General features: G+C 39.6%; 1 protein-coding gene across 1 annotated transcript in view; it reads right to left on the bottom strand.

Annotated features, from left to right (window-relative positions):
* The window catches only part of khdrbs3 (KH domain containing, RNA binding, signal transduction associated 3), a 150,113-nt gene that overhangs the window by 28,856 nt on the left and 99,473 nt on the right, over window positions 1–21,784 (bottom strand). Inside the window, exon 6 of the mRNA XM_034131084.1 lies at window positions 9,964–10,159. Coding sequence (XP_033986975.1) covers window positions 9,964–10,159 — 196 coding nt within the window. The remainder of the gene's footprint in view (window positions 1–9,963; window positions 10,160–21,784) is intronic.

Below are 21,784 nucleotides of genomic sequence, written 5' to 3'. Positions count from 1 at the left end.
CACTGTCTCTGCCACCTCCCTCCATGCCTGGCTCCTCCGGTTTGTATCCCGGTAGGTAAATAGGGACTGGTCATAAAGCACCGGGTGATTCCCTACCGCTAACTTCTCCTCCATGTTTTGGAATATGAGGAAATGACCTGCGGTATGTCTCTCCCAGCATATACGCAGTTTCATTGGATAGAGCTTGAACTGTCAGATTTGCATACACGGGATTTGATTGGCTGACGCTTCCACCTCAGCTTCAAAAGTTGAACATTGCTCAACTTTGAATCCTGAAAATCCTGAAAATCTCCGCTCTGCTTCCCACAATGCAGTTCAGCGAAAAGTGAGGCAAAGTGACGTCACCCCATTCAAAGTGAATGGGCAGAAGCGTTCCAAGATTTTTTAACGCTGCTGTGTGGACGGGCCGTAATTGCTCCTAAGATTTAGTATTGATGGGTAATGTGTGAAGTGCTTTAGGTAATACCTCTATAGAGCAAGTCAGTGAGGCGAATCTATGGCGATTGGATAGGAAGTCCAAAACAAAACAGCTGTTAAAACGAGAAATTCCTATCTTCTTTAAAAAGGTTATTTGAATGTCTTAGTATAATTTGCATTCTGCAGGTTACACAATCCCTAATATTGTCTGATCTTGGTTTCCATTCTATAATCTGGTCAACACATCTCCTACTGCTTTCATAACACAGGATTATGACAATGTATGTATAAATAAATCACATGTTCACATGAATTTCTTATGCAGGAAATGAAATGCATGCTGGGTCTCAAGCTAATACCACTAGTCTTAAATAACTTTGCATTAAAGAGTGATACAAGTTCATGATATTAGTGTCTTATATGTCTGAGTACTGCCACGCTGCTCATTATATTTGATTAGCCCAAACCTTTTCAGTATATTACTGCCGGCAATTCATGATACTGCTGTCTTTAAATGTTAAATACTCTGCCCTAGAGGCAATCAGAGGTCTGTTTCTCACATACAATTATAAGACTCTATATTTTGCTGAAGTCGAAGCTTCATGTCTGGCTGCTGAATGACTGTGTTGATTCATTTATAGATAATGAAGAACAATCAATGTATGCATCTTTCTATAATCTGTACAAGAGTCATGTTTCATAAATGAGCTTTTAAAACCAATATGTATGTATGCCATATATTAGTGGACAAATCACAGGAGTGTTGTGTAACTATTATATTTAAAAGGACCTCTCATAGGCGTAAAATAAAGGAAAGATGGTGGTTCCATTTAATGAGATTTATCTTGTATCATGCGTATTGCAAACTTAGTCATTCTTTATTTAATAAATATGGTTAGTTTGCAATAACTAACTGAGACAGCTGACTGTGTTTTTATGCTCACAGAAAGGTATTTTACTCAACTGAACTGAGACGGCATGCACAATCACAGCTACATGCCTTTACTTTTTGTCCTCCTGTCGAGATTCCTGTCATTTAATATTCATAACCATGCTTGTTTATTCAAGCCTGCAACAGGTCCTGCATAATAGAGACAACTCTTAAATAGATTGAAAAAGAATGATCCCCAGAAACAAAAACAGCCGTTTCTTTCCCGACAAAAACAGAGACATTTCAATTTCAAATGGGATAACATTTTCTAGCAATGCTCAAACTTTTTCAGCAGGTGCCTTTTAGACAAAGCTTTTTCCACTTGAAAGACGTTGTGCGTGGCATTGTTTTTCTCAACACTTTGAAATGAAAACGTATAAAAAATTCATAGATAAAATTGAGCTGATTTCACCCTAATGCCCAAACTGAATATGTGCGGTAACAATGTCAGCTGTTTGAAAGAAACCAGTTTGACAGTTTACTATTATGTTTTTTCCACCATGCCACTTGCATTTTGGCAGTGTTTGTCGTTGACAAAAAAGTCATCAAAATGTTATAACCCCAACCCTAACCCTAACCCTAACCTTAACCCTATTCCTCAGTTGCTTCCAGAGGTGCTAATGCGTTAGTTTACAGTAAGATGAACAACTATTAGCTGAAAATGTAAAATAAACCAGAACCCAGCACAGGGCTGATATCATTACATTAATGTCACAACCACTAAACATAAAAACATGGCAACAGTGTCTGCTTTACCACCATGTGAAGTTCACAAGGCCTGCTGGAGGCTGCAATTATGCCTCATTACACATCACAGTGACAAAGTGTGACATATTAACAAACATCATGATGATATTACCAGGAGAAACACCAAAGGGGGCATTCAAATAAAAAATGTTCATCCCTTCAATCAACCAGATTAATTCAAAGGAAATCTGTCACGCACACATATTCGGCCTTAGGGTCAAAATGCAAAAGGTTTATTCTCTGGGGAGCATGCATGTGCACATTTCATCAGCTATTGTAGAGACTGGATAAAGTGCTATATAAAAACAGTGCAAGGTCACTATTTAGATTTTGGACCAGAAAGATGTATCGAAATGACCTCAATATTTCGATAATCCATTACATGCCAGAAAAGCAGGATCCCACCTACTGGGTGTTTCTGAAAAAATGTATAAAGTCATAACAAAACAATTGCTAAAAACAGACTCCAAGACTACACAACGCCTTAGTCTCGTATACTCCAACAAATTAAAAATAAATACTGGTTATATATAATTTAATACCTAGAATCCAATGTGAATAAAGCAGAATCAAAAATGTAAAGGACATACAACTAGTGATTATTGTTGTTCTTTACCAAACACAGTCCATAGTCTAACACTAGCATGGAAGTCAGTGCTGAAAAACAAAACAATTCAAATGGGAATCAAACCCTAAAGTCAAACATATATTAGGATTGTGGACTTGGAGAATCAGGACAACTCGAGCAGTATCTGATGCAGACCAACACACTGTTAGCAGAGCAGGTACTACACCCTGATTAGTTATCAGCACAAGCCATTTTCCATTAGACTTAACTGGGTGCTCCTCTTGTCTTGATGGAGAGTCTCTCTAGCTGCTGTCCACTCACATTGGACAACATTGTCTGGTATTAAGGACCGTATTAAACTTTAACAATGGCATGTTATTGCCATTTATTGGAGCAGCTACTCTATAATTGAGTTACAAGCGAGCTGAGAGGAGAAACATGCTCGGTTTATAAATGACCCTGGCACATTGAAAATGACTCTTTTCTTTGGTGTCTGACATGAGAAAAAACAGCTTTAAAATGGAAAGCAGGCTGTGATGATAGTGTGATTGAAGCTATTATAATAGCCGATGTGTTTGTATTGATATACCATTTACTCAAAAATATCTCAGAGAGCACAATAGCACGACAATATTGGGACGGCGCTATGTTTCCAACACTAAACAGGATTAGTGTGACAGCGAGAGGGTGAACGGGGGGGAGTGGAGAGGAAAGAGGGGAGAAAGAGCAGCCCCTAAGTGAGTCTTTCATTTGTATGCCAGTGGATGGCTGAGAGGCGTGTTGTTAAGAGATAAGGACTGGCCTCTGAGCCACTGAGGACTAACAGAGGGCTCTGCATGTTAACAGCAGTATCACAGCTCCACTGTGCTCTACAATACCACTGTAACAGATAGCATGCCCCGACACCCAGAGCAGGGTTTCTGTTTGTTCCCTGAACTCTGCGCTAAATCCAAATGAGTTCAACAACGCACCGTCCTAACCAGAGAAGGCAAAAGTACACACATCCTTTCCTCAAGTAGAAGTACAGATACTCGTGTTTAAAAATACTCTGGTCAAAGTAGAAGTACTGACTAAACTTCTTTACTCAAGTCAAAGTAAAGAGGGCTTTGAAATGTACTTCAGTAAAAAGTACCCATAACTAGCAGCTGTTTTAAAGAGTACCTGACCTCCCTTTATATTAATAGAACAATAATGTCATTGTTAGCTAATGAATGTTTCCATGCTGAACAACGGCAACATGACAACGTTTTCATTGGTCCCTCTTCTTTAGAGAAGACCAGGAAATGATGGATACACGGATCGTGTTCAAATCAATAGGCACGCAATGACTCTAAATAATAATGATCACGCCACCAAACACACATTCAAACTAAAGGAACCAGCCTGTTTGGGAAATGTGAGAAGTAGAAAGTACAGGTATTTGTGTTCAACATGTAGGAAGTAGAAAGTACAGGTATTTGAGTTCAACATGTAAGAAGTAGAAAGTACAGGTATTTGTGTTCAAAATGTAAGAAGTAGAAAGTACAGGTATTTGTGTTCAACATGTAAGAAGTAGAAAGTACAGGTATTTGGGTTCAAAATGTAAGAAGTAGAAAGTACAGGTATTTGTGTTCAACATGTAAGAAGTAGAAAGTACAGGTATTTGTGTTCAACATGTAAGAAGTAGAAAGTACAGGTATTTGTGTTCAACATGTAAGAAGTAGAAAGTACAGGTATTTGTGTTCAACATGTAAGAAGTAGAAAGTACAGGTATTTGTGTTCAACATGTAAGAAGTAGAAAGTACAGGTATTTGGGTTCAACATGTAAGAAGTAGAAAGTACAGGTATTTGTGTTCAAAATGTAAGAAGTAGAAAGTACAGGTATTTGTGTTCAAAATGTAAGAAGTAGAAAGTACAGGTATTTGGGTTCAAAATGTAAGAAGTCAAAGTAAAAAGTCGTCAGAAAAATAAGTAGTGGAGTAAAGTACTGATACCAGAAACATGTACTTAAGTACAGTAACAAAGTATTTGTACTCCACTACTTCCCACCTCTGGTCCTAACATACTGAACTTCGCCGACAACTGTTTATCAATCAATCAATCAATCAATGTTTATTTATATAGCCCAATATCACAAATGTTACATTTGTCTCAGTGGACTTCACAGTTTGTACAGAATATCAGTATGACAATACGACCCCCTCTGTCCTTAGACCCTCTGTCCTTAGACCCTCACATCGTACAAGGAAACACTTCCAGAGAAACCCCACAGTTTAAAGGGAACATGGGAGAAACCTCAGGGAGAGCAACAGAGGAGGGATCCCTCTCCCAGGACGGACAGACGTGCAATAGATGCCGTGTGTAAATCGAAGAGATAATACATTTACAACATAGGTAGTCCAAATGTTTGGAAATGCATGTGTCTATAATAAGAAGATGAATCCACGAGGATGTCATGCTGTTTATGCTGCGTTGCCTGTGCTGAAACCCAAGCAGTGTCACAAATGCAAACAACAAAGCAGTAACAATGAAGCGAATCAAGAGAAGAAGAAGAGCCTTGTTCTTCTCAGAGGACATTAGTACGATGCCATCTGTTCAAAGATGAAAAAGTCTCGCCTCCGCACATCTGTGCCACAGCAAAATAAAAGCAAAATAAGACCTTACGATAGTTTTCAAAGAAAGCACACCATCCAGCATCTGTAACCCTCGGTCATCTGTCTTGCTCTCAAGATCTCTCAACACTGTGTGTCATTTATTTGGCTCTTCCTGCCAGCATATCTCAGAACGCTGAACACGCTGAAGCTTTTTTCTGCTGCAGGGGTGGAAATGCTGAAGTTATCAGATCGAGGACGCCAGAAAGTTGGCCCATGCATCAAGTTGAAGTATCGCCACCCTGTTGTGTTACACTTGACAAATGTCTCAGCTTTCCTTTCTGTTACTCTACCGCATTTGGTTTTGATCTCTTCATCTGAGTTTTACATAAAGTGTACTCACATCTGTCAATGTTATCAGGGGGATTCATGTCATTAATGAATTAGACCTCCAGAAATATCTTCACAGGGAAAAATCATTCAAAATCACTGCCTCTGAAGCCTCTCCCTGCTTATGCTTTGCAGAGTCATGCAGGATGTGTGATACATGCTAACTGTACACAAAATAACCATGGCTGAGAAATAGGTTCAAACTGAGGACGTTGTTGTTGACAGGTGGCCATTGAAATAAATTACCATATATGCGATTCCAATCATTTGAACATGTAGGATATAGTTTATATATCATTGTTGTAGGCTCTGTGAACTTAATGCTAATGTCAAGATGCTAACAATGACAACAATGTAGCATTAGGCACGTTCACACCAAGTACTTTGCCGTATTTAGTGCCGGCACTTAGTGCCACGAGCTATTGGAGCTACAACGAGCCGTTAAAGGCAGAGAGTGAAATTCAGTGAATACAAGTAGTTGACAGAGATGCTGTATGAGAAACCAATGTGAGTTTGGAAAAATGCACAATATAAATCTATTTTAGTATACCTCAACAATGGAATTATGATCAGTGGAAATGGCCATGACACCTCTCCTTTAAGGTAAAACACATGTTTATTAAGTATGTCTGTGCCCCGTTTGGCCACTACGAAGATTTGCTAGCACTTCCTGGGTGCTTGGTTCAACATCTTAGTTCATCATGTCAGCAAAGAAACATATTTATTAGGAATGGATGAATCGTTTTTTTTTTCTTTTTCTCATAACCCAAAGTATCTCACAAAGTGACCATTGGACCTTCTGGTGACGCTACATGAAAAGGCAGCGGATCACCAAAGTCATCAGGGTTCATCCCTCAGAGCATCATGAATTTATTTTAACCAAATGTCATGGAAAGATCCATCAACCATCATTGACATACCTAATGCCAAGCAACTGCATTTATAAAACATCAAAAATAATCACTGAAATTAAATTGACAGATGATTCCCACTTAAAGGACATCTGTCAATGACATGAATATGTGTCCCCGGTGTTCCAGGGAACTCACCAAGTGTCAGAAAACACAACCCTCTCTATTTTCCTCCATACCCAAATCTCTAAAAAAAGGGGCTGCAACGGATCTGATAAAAACTGATCCAGATTTGAACACTGTCCTGACGTCAGGACGGTGGCGCTACGGCTATTGGGCCAACTCCACCAATCAGGAGGAGACAGCCACGGCCATTGCTGTTCGAAAGCGCTGGAGACGCTGTAGTACATATGCCAGGCCAGTAGATGGTGCTGTTCTCACAGAATCTGCCCTTGGAAAAACAGAGCTAAAAAATGTCAAATTGAGCAAAATGAGGCATGGCTAAAATGCATGATCTGTTTGGTATTTTGAAAAAAAAAAAGTATAAATATGCCTTATATAGGTATGGCCCTACACTATATTATTCAAATATAGCATGATAGGTCCACTTTAAACTCAATATGACTTAAGGTTCTCTTCAATTATTACAAATCACAGGATTTTTGTGGATAGGTTAAAATCTTATCATGACTTGCCTGCCACACCAAATAATGGATGTAGCTTCTTTATTACTGCATATGAGATATCTTCCCTACCATTAAACCAGATTTATATTACAATAGCTACAAGGATATCGAGAACACGTTCAATGAACAACTCTGAGCTCTCAGCAGGCTGGACATGCGGAGAGGGGGAGGTTTTTTTTATTCATTTGTTGTTGCTCAACAGTCACTGAGGACCCACAGTGCTCAGAACAGATTACTGTATCTGAAAGGATTTAACATACAAAATACCAACCCACGTGCATTGAACATTTCTTAGTCTTCTCACCCAGAGGAATTAAGCGTCTGCATGAACAAAAACAAAACATGTAGCTCTAGATTTAGCATTAAAGCAAAGTAGAGCTGCTTTGACTGGACTGTGGATTTCAGGTTGGCAACGTTGAAATAGCACAACAACAGAAACAATATGACATGCAGCACTGTTAGTGAAATGAGAATGACATCATGTTTAATTGTTCTCCAATGGGATTAGCAAGCAGGTAAGACAGCACTCTCAATTCGCCAATGAACGACATTAAATGGGATTTGGCTGCAATCGTAGTAACCATTCAAGATTGATGAGGCTGCCAAGAAACAGCATAATAACATTTCTCTGATTTTGTTTGGCAACAATTGGATTGAGGGTAATTTGATACAAAGCTTTAACTGAGGTATAATATGTGAAACATCCAGACAAAGATAGGGCTTTGAAATAACAAATACAATTATTCCTCTGGGTAAAATACTTATTTTTAAAATTCAATCAAGGGGAGATCTGAATTAAAGTGGTTTCAAAAGACAGTTTCTTTTTGTAAGAAATGATTGCCACACAAAATCAAAAGATGGCAGAAGACAAGATGAAATGGAGAACAATCGGCTCTAATGAACAGTTGGAATATATGGAATAATACATATGCTTGACGTGTGTTTTTGGTTGTTTATGTATTGGGCTGTCAACCTAGTTTTATGAAATGTTGCAGACTGTCTTTTCGATTCATTATTTGTTTGTTTGGTTCTTTTGTTTTTGTCTAATGAGCGTAAAGTATTTGATCATGTTTCTTATGTTGTTTCTTTGTGAGATGGGAATGCCATCTTCCCCTATGTTGTTGTTGTTATGTCCTTGTTTGTTTCTCCGGCCTGTACTCAGGTTGGTGCTTTGAATATGACAAAGAACGAGGAAGTGAGCGCCTCAAACTGAACAAATGTCGTGGCCCGTGTTGATGTGCACGGCGAAGACACAACATGCAAAAGAGCAAATGTTAAGCTGTGATAAATGAAGGCAACAAATGTCTCTTTGTCATTTCATTGATGAACACAAGAGCCTATTTGTCAGCCGCCGCCGCCGCCGCCGGAGAACACTTGTCCCGGGATGGTGATGTATTCAGTTAACACCGAGTCAAACTCATTCAGCTTCTAATTTGCAGCGATGTGGTTAGATTTATCATCCGGCAGATGTTGGGGGTCTTTTTTTTTCTTTCTCCACCCGGATACACAGGTGCAGGTGTCGGGGGACGCGGTTTAAAACTGTGACAATGATGGGAAACAGCTGGTGCACGAGTCATTCCCTGCGACCTCCACACATTTGAATTGCAACCTCTGAATAAACCTGTCAGATGTGGTTAGGTATGGGTTTCTGTGGCAATTTTCGATCGCGGGCCACCCTCCTCTCTCTTCCTTTCTGATAAATATGCAACGCTGATGCCCTGGTCCTCTGGGAGTTTGCCTTGACAGTGCGGCAAGAGACTCTCCTGGCAAATGCACAAATAGTCTGACTCCAGGCTTAATATATTCATCTGTGGCAGCTGTTGATATTACAGCCAGGGTCCCATTAGACCGGTGCAGGTAAGCTACAAGAACAAACACAATAATGGCTGCAATAACAAATCCACAGTCTTTTTGCTGCCTGATGAGGGAGCAAGACAACACATGAAATATGATGGAGTTCAATTCCTACATGCTGATATTTAAAGATGTTTAGAGAGGCAACTCAGGGCAAGTTTATTTATATAGCACCTTTCAACACAAGGCATTCAAAGTGCTTTAAAGAAATGAAAGACATTAAGAGCATAAAGAAATAGTGCAGTTTGTTTAGATAATGATTTTTGGAGAGGCCGTATTGTGCTTTTTGGAGTTTTACCTTTCCTGTAGTGAGTTGTATAGGTTTTTCATTAATTAGAATTCGATTTTTACAATTTACCATCTACAATAACTGACTTCATGTTGTTCATAATTAGCATTTTTGGCGAAATATGTGTGCACATACAAGAAACTTATACTGCTCTCAGACTAACAGAAAAAATGACAACAAAGTCCCTTTCAACACTTGAGGAATTGAAATGATTCTAAAAAATAAATCCTTAGGCAGTCCTAAGTGTATCTCTGTGTTGTGTATAAGGGGCGGGACCTCTCTTAGCGGTTGACCAATCACGGCAGAGCCAGCAAGCTAACCAATCAGATCAGACAGTCTTAAGTGTATCTCTGTGTTGTGTATAAGGGGCGGGACCTCTCTTAGCGGTTGACCAATCACCACACAGCCAGCAAGCTAACCAATCAGAGCAGACAGTCCTAAGTGTATCTCTGTGTTGTGTATAAGGGAACCGATTGCTTAGTCCATAGTAAGTCCATAATATTGAATCTTTGAATACAAATACTGCAAAATGCCGTGCACAAGTCGATATGCCTGGGTTAGAAAAAAAAGACATCCAATCCAGAATTACAATTACATCTTAAATGTGAGAAACTGCAATGCAAACATGTTCGTCATTTTCTTGCGTCTCCATGTACTCACATATTCTCCGTATGTGTCCTGAACGAGGGGGGGGGCAGGCCGGTACCCTGCGGTCGGGGGGGCGCCCCTGGCTCTCTGGACCGCCCGCCCTCTGGAGGAAGGAGCCCGGCTGGGGGGGACTCCTCTGGGGGCGGCTCCTCTGGGGGCGGCTCCTCGAGGCACCGCTGCATGCAGGGGGGGGACTCCTCCTCGAGTCCTGAAACAAGACAGAAAACATTGTTTTATTTTGGGAAAACATGATGTAGTGGTGGTAGAAATTGAAGAGGCCATGTTTGTTTGTTTTATGGTTTTTCCCTCTCTTGTAGTGTGTAATATAGGTTTTGGTGCGTGTAAATGGTCTGCAAAGGCTAAAATCCCAAAGTTTGTTTCCCTGATTCGCCTCCATTGGACTCCTTTGTTTACTTCCTGAACATGGTGACATCACTATGTAACACTCATACTTCTATACAACACATTTTACGTGATAGGCTAAGGGGCGGGACCTCTCTTAGCGGTTGACCAATCACAACAGAGCCAGCAAGCTAACCAATCAGAGCAAACTGGGTTACTGATATACACCTGAACATCAGCAGGAGAGGACTCTTTAAAGTAGAGACATTACATACTGATATACACCTGAACATCAGCAGGAGAGGACTCTTTAAAGTAGAGACACTACATACTGATATACACCTGAACATCAGCTGGAGAGGACTCTTTAAGGTAGAGACACTACATACTGATATACACCTGAACATCAGCAGGAGAGGACTCTTTAAAGTAGAGACACTACATACTGATATACACCTGAACATCAGCAGGAGAGGACTCTTTAAAGTAGAGACACTACATACTGATATACACCTGAACATCAGCAGGAGAGGACTCTTTAAAGTAGAGACACTACATACTGATATACACCTGAACATCAGCAGGAGAGGACTCTTTAAAGTAGAGACACTACATACTGATATACACCTGAACATCAGCAGGAGAGGACTCTTTAAAGTAGAGACACTAGATACTGATATACACCTGAACATCAGCAGGAGAGGACTCTTTAAAGTAGAGACACTACATACTGATATACACCTGAACATCAGCAGGAGAGGACTCTTTAAAGTAGAGACACTACATACTGATATACACCTGAACATCAGCAGGAGAGGACTCTTTAAAGTAGAGACACTACATACTGATATACACCTGAACATCAGCAGGAGAGGACTCTTTAAAGTAGAGACACTACATACTGATATACACCTGAACATCAGCAGGAGAGGACTCTTTAAAGTAGAGACACTAGATACTGATATACACCTGAACATCATCAGGAGAGGACTCTTTAAAGTAGAGACACTACATACTGATACACACCTGAACATCAGCAGGAGAGGACTCTTTAAAGTAGAGACACTATATACTGATATACACCTGAACATCAGCAGGAGAGGACTCTTTAAAGTAGAGACACTACATACTGATATACACCTGAACATCAGCAGGAGAGGACTCTTTAAAGTAGAGACACTACATACTGATATACACCTGAACATCAGCAGGAGAGGACTCTTTAAAGTAGAGACACTACATACTGATATACACCTGAACATCAGCAGGAGAGGACTCTTTAAAGTAGAGACACTACATACTGATATACACCTGAACATCAGCAGGAGAGGACTCTTTAAAGTAGAGACACTACATACTGATATACACCTGAACATCAGCAGGAGAGGACTCTTTAAAGTAGAGACACTACATACTGATATACACCTGAACATCAGCAGGAGAGGACTCTTTAAAGTAGAGACACTACATACTGTACTGATATACCCCTGAACTTCAGCAGGAGAGGACTCTTTAAAGTAGAGAGACTACATACTGATATACACCTGAACATCAGCAGGAGAGGACTCTTTAAAGTAGAGACACTACATTCTGATATACACCTGAACATCAGCAGAATGTCCTCTTTAATATGTGTACACAGTTTGGATGGATCATGTAACATAGAGTATATCCTTTTTCGACAGAGCGAGTTCATTTTGGTATTCAAATAGTTTCATATATCATTAATATGATACGTCCATTGGATCCCAAGTCTTTATGATGAGGTGCTGTAATTTATCATGTTTGGAGTCAAGCTGCCTCCTCTACTTCCATTCCTGTTAGTGATTTCCAACATCGGCCAGAATTACTTGGAAGAAACATAGCAGTGAATTTGATCCATTCGGCAGCAGCATGTTATGTGTGTAGGTGGAGACGGAGGAACAGCGAGGGTGGAGGGCACATTCCTCCAGTCGAGGAAAAGTGAGTCACGTCCATTACTCAAAACACAGCATGTCTTGTGGCTGAATTGCTTCCCCGTCTATTAAGGAAAGCGAAGAGGAAACATGCATGTTCACTGAAGGATGTTTTCTTGAAATAAAGCATTTAGACTCTGGGGAAGTTGCAAAACGACCATTAATGTTTAAGATATTGTTGTGCAAGATTAAGATAAGATAAAATATACTTTATTGATCCTGAACTGGGATTTATTTTTCATTACAGCAGCAATTTAAAGGTCTCCTATTACACTGTTTTTCATCAATATATCACAGGTCTCAGATATATACAGAACCTGTCTCTGATTGGCTGAAACACCTAACAGATCATTGCAGCATCCCATAATCCCCTCTGTTTCAGCCCTGTTTCAAAAGTGCTGATTCTCTGTCTGTTACTTTAAATGAAAATAAGGAGCCCCTCCCCACGCCCCTCTGAGAGAGATTTGGTTACAAAGAACACAATGGTGCTCTAGGAGGAGATTCAGGTGATAAGGTGGGGGGGGGGGGGGGGGGGGTTACCTTGGTTGGTGATTGGCTAATGGTGACACAAGCCAACACATCGTTATGACATCATCAAGTGGCCAAAATCTGATTAGCTCATTCTCATATATAAATGGATCAGGACAAAAAGTGAGAGAATCCTTTTTCCTGAAACTTTCAGAATCTCTTTACACAGAGGGGACACATGTTGATGAAGAAGAGACATGAAGAAGAGGGGGACACATGTTGATGTAGAAGAGACATGAAGAAGAGGGGACACATGTTGATGTAGAAGAGACATGAAGAAGAGGGGACACATGTTGATGTAGAAGAGACATGAAGAAGAGGGGACACATGTTGATGTAGAAGAGACATGAAGAAGAGGGGACACATGTTGATGTAGAAGAACATGAAGAAGAGGGGACACTGTTGATGTAGAAGAGACATGAAGAAGAGGGGACACATGTTGATGTAGAAGAGACATGGAGAAGAGGGGACACATGTTGATGTAGAAGAGACATGAAGAAGAGGGGACACATGTTGATGTAGAAGAGACATGAAGAAGTGGATTTTGCATGATAGGTCCCCTTTAAAACAAGGCATTGCACATCATTTAGGATAAAAAAAAAGGGTGGAAAAATTAACCGTGATAAATAAACACTACTGTTGGGGAATATTTTTGCTTGCGTATCTAACCTTTAACCCAGTCCATCAATTTATCTTCTCACTCTCTCCTTTCCCATGGCATATCTACGGCCTTGGGGTGTTTCTGCTATCTCTCTTTAGGAGGAGCAGCTCTGGCTCCTCGTTGTTGTTCATTACCGAAAACAAGCTGACCTGAGATAGTTTATTGTTTGTGGATCTGGGAGTCCTTCTTATCGGGTGCGTAGGTCCCGCTGGCGTACATTCTTTGGCCATGGAGGACAGATTTAGTTACATTCAGTGCCCTTTTTGTTTAGTCTTGTTAATAAATCATGTTGATTATAGGGCTGCAGCACATGTCTTGTCAACTTTGTAATAAAGCACCTTGAGATGACGTTGTTTTTAAAGTGTGCTATATAAATGAAATGTATTATTATATTGTAAACCATCAGTGTTTGCCATCAAGTTCCAGCTCTCCAATTGTTTCACTGTTTCGACACCATTTTAAGTTTCCATTACAACTATGCAAGTCCAAATTACAGTTGGGACAATTTAACAGAAGGATATAATTTACATTAGGAGGGAAATAAACGGTATAATAAATGTAAAATGCACAGTGTGAAGCAGAGGTTGCGCTAGACTTTTTCGCTGCCCGTCGGACAGGATCGTAACATTTCAGTCAAAATCCATTATAACCCGTCGGCCTGTACACAACTCTGCGGGGGGGGGACGCACACTCACTCGTGAACTGTTAGCGCCGTGTTATGCATGCGGGAGCGCGCGCAGCGTAGAGCAAGTACTCACAGACATTTCAATGATTTGTTCGGCAAAGTTAGGTTTGGAAACTACATCATTTCCTTTTGGGAGCGCATGCATAATAACACGGCATAACACCGGAGCCCCGCTGCGGGGAAACTTTGGCGCTTTTCTGAGTTTGATCTAATCTGTCAAAAATGATGGACGGCTTTCAGATCTTTCCGTCATTGCTAAAAAAAAAACGTCATACATGGAAAATATTCGGTTAACGCGACCTCTGGAGTGAAGATATGTTATTAGAGGTTTGTTTTTACCTTTATTATTTAGTAAATCACACGTGACTCCACTTTTCAAACGGAGAGAAAACATACACATGTTGAGAGGAAACTGCATTTTTTTAAAACCACCCATACGAACAAATTCCAAACTTCATTGCATCACAACAGAAGGTCTTCATCTGTGGAATAACTGTAATGATGAGCTGACATACTGTGCAACTTGTATCTGAACTAAAACTATTATTTAGAAACCAAATCCTGACTGTTATGAGCAGGAACTGTGAAGTGATGCTTGCTATTTCTTGTCGTTGTAAAAGTTATATATTTTTGGTTGTTTTGTACGAAAAAAGGATTTGTTTAAAACAATTAATCAAATATCACGGATGCTGATGACGATAGCCTAAAAAGAATAAATGCTTTGCAAATAGCCACAGTATGAAGCAGATTTGCAGTCATCCAGATGAATTAACACAGATGAAATCAAGATGGAAGCAAAGTCCAGCGGCTCTGTTGGAAATCAAAGGCAGTCTGACCTTGTGGTTTGGTAACATGTTGTTTGAGCTTTTTGCACAGCCATTGCTATCTTTTTAAGAGCAGTTAACTGATCTGAAGCGGCGGCGGAAAACCACCAAGGTTGCTCTGAGTGTCATTTTCCTTTCTATGCTCTTTCTGTTCCTAAAAAGGTGAAACATCTCTGATTCTGTGTGGGAGGAGAATAAAACAGGGACAGTGGAGGATGTTTCTTTGATAGAAATTGGGCAAATCTGAAGTGGATCTCCCTCTCTTCCAGCTCCAAATGAAGTGGTATCTATCACAAGTATAGAGAGGCGAAGTCCCTCCCTTTCCTCCATGGGACCTTATTTCGGAAAAAGTATGTATTGAAGTCAATGGAGAGAGAAAACTTATCTTTCGATCCCGTTTGAATTGAGCCACGAATTACACATATGATGTTTGTCAATTTAAAAGATAATTTTGCAAGTCAAAAAAATACAAATGTGTCGTAAAACTGTGAAGTAACACTTTTTTTTGTGTGAAAGCGCTCAATGACCTCCATCTCCCATCTCGCACCACACACCAAGACGGCCGTCACGTTGGCACATTTCACTTCTTTCTTTCAGAATGAGGCGGAAAGTATTAAACGAGGTGAAAATCACTCCAAGTCTGGGCATGTTGAGAGCTGTGCATACACACAAGGGGAGTTAGTCGGTTCCTAAGAGCCAGCATGCGGGACCGGGACTCTGGGATTTGTAGTCTTTCTAGTTGCGTATTTTTCATATATTTTATATTTTATATTTCAACAGTTTTACGACAAACTGTGACTTTTTTGACATGGAAATTATTTTTTAAGATTGACAAACATCATATGTGTAATTCATGGCACAATTCAAACGGATCGAAAGATACGTTTTCTCTCCCCATTGACTTCAACACATACTTTTTCCGAAATAAGGTCCCATGGGTCGGAAGTAGAAGGGCGGGACTTCGCCTCTCTATAAGTACATGTGAGTGTGACATCATTCCACTTCCTGTTATGACTTATCACACAAAAATTTGCATTGTAAATTCTAATTAAAGCTCCATTTAAAACACAGCTAATGATATTCTGACTCAGAGCAATACACACATCTTATATTAATGACCTTGTTTACTCAAAATCTGAGGGGGGAAAGTGTGTTTTACTTTATGAACACAAAGAACAAACAACACCACTCATTTTGTTTCTCTTTTAAAGCACTGAGTCGACACAGAGAGCCTTAATTTTGTTCTAATGGCCATGAGCATTTTTTATTTGTATTTCTTACGAGGTCTCAGAGGAGCTGGAATTAGTGTCGTTTCACAGGGATAGTAGACAGGAAAGAGACTCCTGGAGATCATTTGCATATAAAGGCTTTTATGCAAATGCTGCTTTGCTTTGCTTTGTTTATGGACACCGAACATTGCATCACTGTGTACTACAAGACACGATATACTACCCTTTCTTTTTTCTATTAAAAAGGCACTTAATGGTTACTCTGACCTATTTGAGCAAACATAAATATTTGTCTCCGCATAAATACTGCAGCAAACTTTTATATTCAGCAAATGTTAGCAGCCTAATTATCTTGTGTGTCTGAGAAGAGAGACTCACCTTGCCTCAGAAACGGCATATTTAGCCAAATTAAATAATGTATCTTAAAGCAGTGGAATCAGGATAATATTACAATTATTTTTTAATGATGATTGCCAAACTGTCAAATGTAGATTTTGTAATTAGTTGGTCAAAAACTTCTAAATGTTCCCTAGAACTATTTATTTGAAAAATAAACAGATATTCTAAGTGTGCTCAGTTCTGCCTTTCCACTGCTAGAATAACCAAATAGGACTAATCTAACCCGAAGAACCAGATGGTTTATTTTGAGTAGCTGTCATCAGCAACTGTCAAAAAAAAGGGCAAGCACTTTAAAAAAGTACATAGCAGGTAATTGGACGAACCATCTGTCCGTCAATGCCATTCCACCTGATATAACTGATGCTATTACAGCGTCTACAGCAGGGGTCTCCAACCTTTCTTCATCGGAGAGCTACTTTGAAAAAATGAAAGTGGCCAAGAGCTACTTGCATCACATCGCTTACATTTATTCACATAGCCCTCATCAGTTGAATTAAGCTATACTTTTGTACACGTGTGAAATTGCAATACCTAAAGCTTATCACAAATCTTAACTTCACATCAAGGTCCAAGAAAACGAAAATGTCTCACATATTATTATGGCCCTCATAGTAAGTACATCACTGAAAATTCACATACATGTCCTTAATCACCACCTTACAAGCATCTTATGGCACATGTGTAAAATAAGTGCATTCACTCTTTTTTACAGTTAGTGAGATGATTGGCACTGCATGGAGTCCACCATACAGGTGCTGGAGTGCACCCACTTAGGTTCACTCTAATAGACTACAGTTTAAGGAAATCATCATGGTAGGTGATTTTAACTGGGACTGGCTTTCACCAGTGTCTGATGATTTTAAAGCTCATTGTATGTCTCTAAATTTTACACAAGTAATTGAAAGTCCTACTCGTCTTAACACCAGGTGTCTAGAAAAATCATCTCTTATCGATCTTTTAATTACTAATCAACCCCATAAATATACTGCAACCGGGGTCTTTGCTAATGACCTAAGTGATCATTGTCTAGTTGGTGCTATTAGGGATACCAAAATCCCCCGTACTAAACCCTGTGTTGTTCTGAAAAGAAATGTTAAGCACTTTATAGAGCAAGCCTTTCTTCATGACTTAGTTCATTTTAAATGGGATCGTATTTTATTGATTGGTGATATTGACGATGCTTGGAAGTATTTTTATGACAGTTTTAGTTATTTTTTAGATAAACATGCTCCGTTTCGCCGGTTCAGGGTGAAGGGCCGTTATACCCCCTGGTTCACTTCTGATCTGGCAGCCCTCTTACGCAAGAGGAATCTCCTTTGGGCTGCTGCGAGGAAGACAGGCTCTGAGGCTGACTGGCTTCTTTTTCGTCAACTACGTAATCGCTGTATTGCTTCCATTAAAAAACCAAAAGCGATTTTTACTTATCCCAGACCACAGACAGTTTGAACGATCCTAGGAGATTTTGGCAGGCCATAAAATCCCTCTCTGCCAGCTCTCGCTCCTTAGAGCTGCCTCCAAACATTGTTGTTGACTCCACCCCTGTGTCAAATAAGACAGAGATGCTTAATTGTTTTAATAAACATTTTATTGCGTCCAGTTCCTTGTTTGACACATTATCTTTTGGTAAATCATCTCCCTCCATCGCCAATAGTCATGCCTCCAGTAGCCACACTTTCTCCTTCAACCCCTTCAATGTTGGGGAGGTTTGTAAGGCTCTAAAGGGCCTAGACCCCAAAAAATCAGCAGGCCCGGACGATCTCCCCCCTTATTTCTTACGGCTAGCTGCAGATATTTTAGCCAAACCACTGTGTCATGTTTTTAATCTTTCTATAACAAACAATGTCATTCCAGATGTTTGGAAAACTGCAAATGTTCTCCCTTTATTGAAAGGTGGTGATCCCATGGTGATGAATAATTACAGACCAATTTCCAAGCTCTCTATTTTAGCTAAAGTACTTGAAAGGCTGGTGAATGATCAAATCAAAGAATATTTAAGCTTGAACAACATTCTATCTCCTCACCAGTCAGGCTTTAGGAAGCAGCACAGTAACAGCTGCTTTGAAAGTAGTGAATGACATTGTCGAAAGCTTGGACGCAAAGAGCTACTGTGCTGCCCTTTTGATAGACTTATCCAAGGCTTTTGATACTGTGGACCATGGCATTCTATGCCAGAAGTTATCTCATATACAGGGTTCCTGCAGGTTTCGCCTACTCAAATTTAAGACTTTTTAAGACCTTTTTAAGACCACTTTGAATAGAATTTAAGACCTATTTCACGGCAAGAAAGTATGAAGGAAAATTGCGATGAAAGAAGAAATACGTCCCATAATTACTTACAAAGTAAATGTAAAGGCATAACAGTACAGCACTGTGTTAGCGTGTTAGACAAAAAGTGTGTCTGTGTGTGTTAGGGTGTGCAATTAATCATATTTTAATCGCAATTACGATTTTGGCCTGCCACAATTACGAAATTATTTTGCTTTGCTAGGTTGTGACAGTGCACTACAACATATTTGATCCAATTCATTTTAGTCTAATTTATTTTTATTTATCATATTTATACATGTTTAATAGCTTGTGGAAGTGCACTCCAAAATATGTGTTGATCTTGTTTATTGGTATTTATTATTTTGATATTATTTATTTAAATGGATAATTTATTTAATTTATTTTTGTATTGGTTTTGCAGTTGAATTATAGGTTCAGGGAAATCAACAGTTAAAAAGATACTGTTCAAATTATTATTTGTTTTAAATAATTAACACATTAGCCAAACAAACGCTAATTTCTTTTGCAAAAGGTGCAGCGGGCTTCAAACACGTTCCCCTCCACTGGTTTCAACCAAGCACTAAATTCGATGTTTTCCAACCAAATACGGTTGAACTTACACTTCCCCATATTTATTTTTAAGTAGATTCTAAGATACATGAGTTTCTGACTGCCGCTAGCTGAAGCTTGCTTGCTAGGTTACTAGCTGGGTGTTCTCCGATAAGGGGCCGGTGGAAACAATGTTAGTGATTACTGGTTCCATGTTGATTTATTTCAATACAAATTGTTGGGGGGAACTGAAAGGCTCTCACCGTACTGGTTACTTTGCAGCCCGGAAATTTCCCCCAAAACACATTTAGACGCGATCTCAACACAGAAGTACCTTTCAAATCCCATCATTTTTAAGACCTTCTAAATCATATTTAAGACCTTTCTTATTTTTTTGGTCATATTTAAGACCTTTTTAAGGCCTTAAATTCAGATTATCAAATTTAAGACTTTTTAAGACTTTTTAAGACCCCGCGGGAACCCTGCATATAGGCCTGTCTGACCAAGCTGTTGGTTGGTTTGAAAACTACCTTTCGAATCGCAAGCAATGTGTAAAATTCAGCGGTCTCTCCTCAAGCTTTCTTAATGTGCCCAGAGGTGTTCCTCAAGGTTCGGTCTTGGGACCGACCCTTTTTACTATTTATATAAATGATGTGGGTAAAAGCATTGATGCCTCTGTACATCTATATGCAGATGATACTGTTGTGTACTGTTGTGCTAGCACTGTTGCCCTTGCATTTGAACGTCTGCAGTCTGCTTTTGACACTTTTCAGTCACATCTGTTCCACCTTAGGTTGGTGTTAAACTCAGATAAGACAAAAGTCATGTTGTTTTCCAATAAGAAAAGGTTACCAACTGTTCTTCCCTGCATCATGTCTGCACAGCATAACCCCATTGAAGCTGTTAACACCTACAGATACTTAGGCATCACTATAGATGAAAATCTCTGCTTCAAACAGCATATTGACAATCTCTTAAGGAAATTGAAATTAAAACTGGGATTCTTTTTTAGAAATAAGGCCTGCTTCTCCACAAGTGCGAGGAAACGGCTTGTAGCTGCCACATTTTTGCCGCTCTTGGACTACGGGGATGTTGTGTACATGAACGCCTCAGCTCACTCCCTTCATCTGCTGGACGCTGTCTACCATGGGGCTCTGAGGTTCATAACCAACTGTAACCCCCTCACACACTATTGCACGCTGTACTCTTCAGTCAACTGGACATCATTATCAATGCGCAGATCACTGCACTGGTACAAACTCATCTATACCGCTATGCTTGGACTGCTGCCCCTCTACATATCCACTTACATATCACACAAACAGTACAGCTATAGCCTACGATCTCAACATTACATCACTCTGTCCGTCCCCTCAGTACGCACGGTGCTTGGGAAAAAAGCCATATCATACTCTGCCCCCTCGACCTGGAACACACTTCAGCAGGAACTTAAGCTGACCACTTTGATACCCATCACAGATTTTAAACTACTTTAAAAAAAAAGCTGGAGAAATCATCTGTGGGTGTTTGCACCTGCTTTATCTGAATACTGTATGGATTTCAATGACTACTTTTTACGATGTTGTATTTTATTGTTGCCTCTGTGTTTAGTGTCCTGTCTGTCTGTAACTTTGTGTGGTGGTGTTACCACTGAACAGGTCTCTCTTGAAAATGAGACCTTGTGTCTCAATGAGATTTTAAACCTGTATAAATAAAGGCTAAAAAAGAAAAAAAAAAAAAATAGAGTCATTTAAATGTTAATCAGTCAGTCTTGTTCTGTATTTAGATCTCATGACATTCATGTCAGAAAAAGCTGCTTCACAAAGGTATGTTGAGCCAAATAGAGCAGACATTTTCAGTGCTGCTTGGTGAATGTTCTTATAGTTTTCTGGGTCTACAAGGCTCCAGAAATGTTGTGAGTTTTGCTGAGACTTAAGCTGAACATTATTTTGGAGATTTATAACCTCCATCTCCACAGGATTGACCCTGAACAGTTAAGCCATCTTTTTCTTTAAATTATAAACCATAATAAATCAATTGTATAGGTCTAGCCTCCCTATATCTGTGTGTGAAATCGTTCCATCTTCAAAAACACAAAACGAATACTTCTGCAGTCTAGCTGCAGCTTCTAGCAACGGCCTTCTGTTAAAAAAAGGATACTGAATGTCCTGAATGTGGCATCACACACAGGACTTAAGTCTGAACACAGCAGACAACGGAGTATTTACAACAGCATATAAAAACAAAAATAGTGCATGTGGGTGCACATTCACATTCTCTGTCTTACTGTTACTGTCCCATGAATGTATGAGATTAAGTTAGCTTCATCACATCTCAATCAGTGATTAAGTGAATAATAAAGTATCTATCGGGTCACTGTCAGCCTGTCACTC

This window comes from Trematomus bernacchii, unplaced genomic scaffold, assembly GCF_902827165.1.
Source record: "Trematomus bernacchii unplaced genomic scaffold, fTreBer1.1, whole genome shotgun sequence".
In the NCBI taxonomy this organism is placed as follows: Eukaryota; Metazoa; Chordata; class Actinopteri; order Perciformes; family Nototheniidae; genus Trematomus; species Trematomus bernacchii.
Note: the sequence above shows the minus strand (reverse complement) of the source record. Positions and strands in the feature narration are given on the sequence as shown.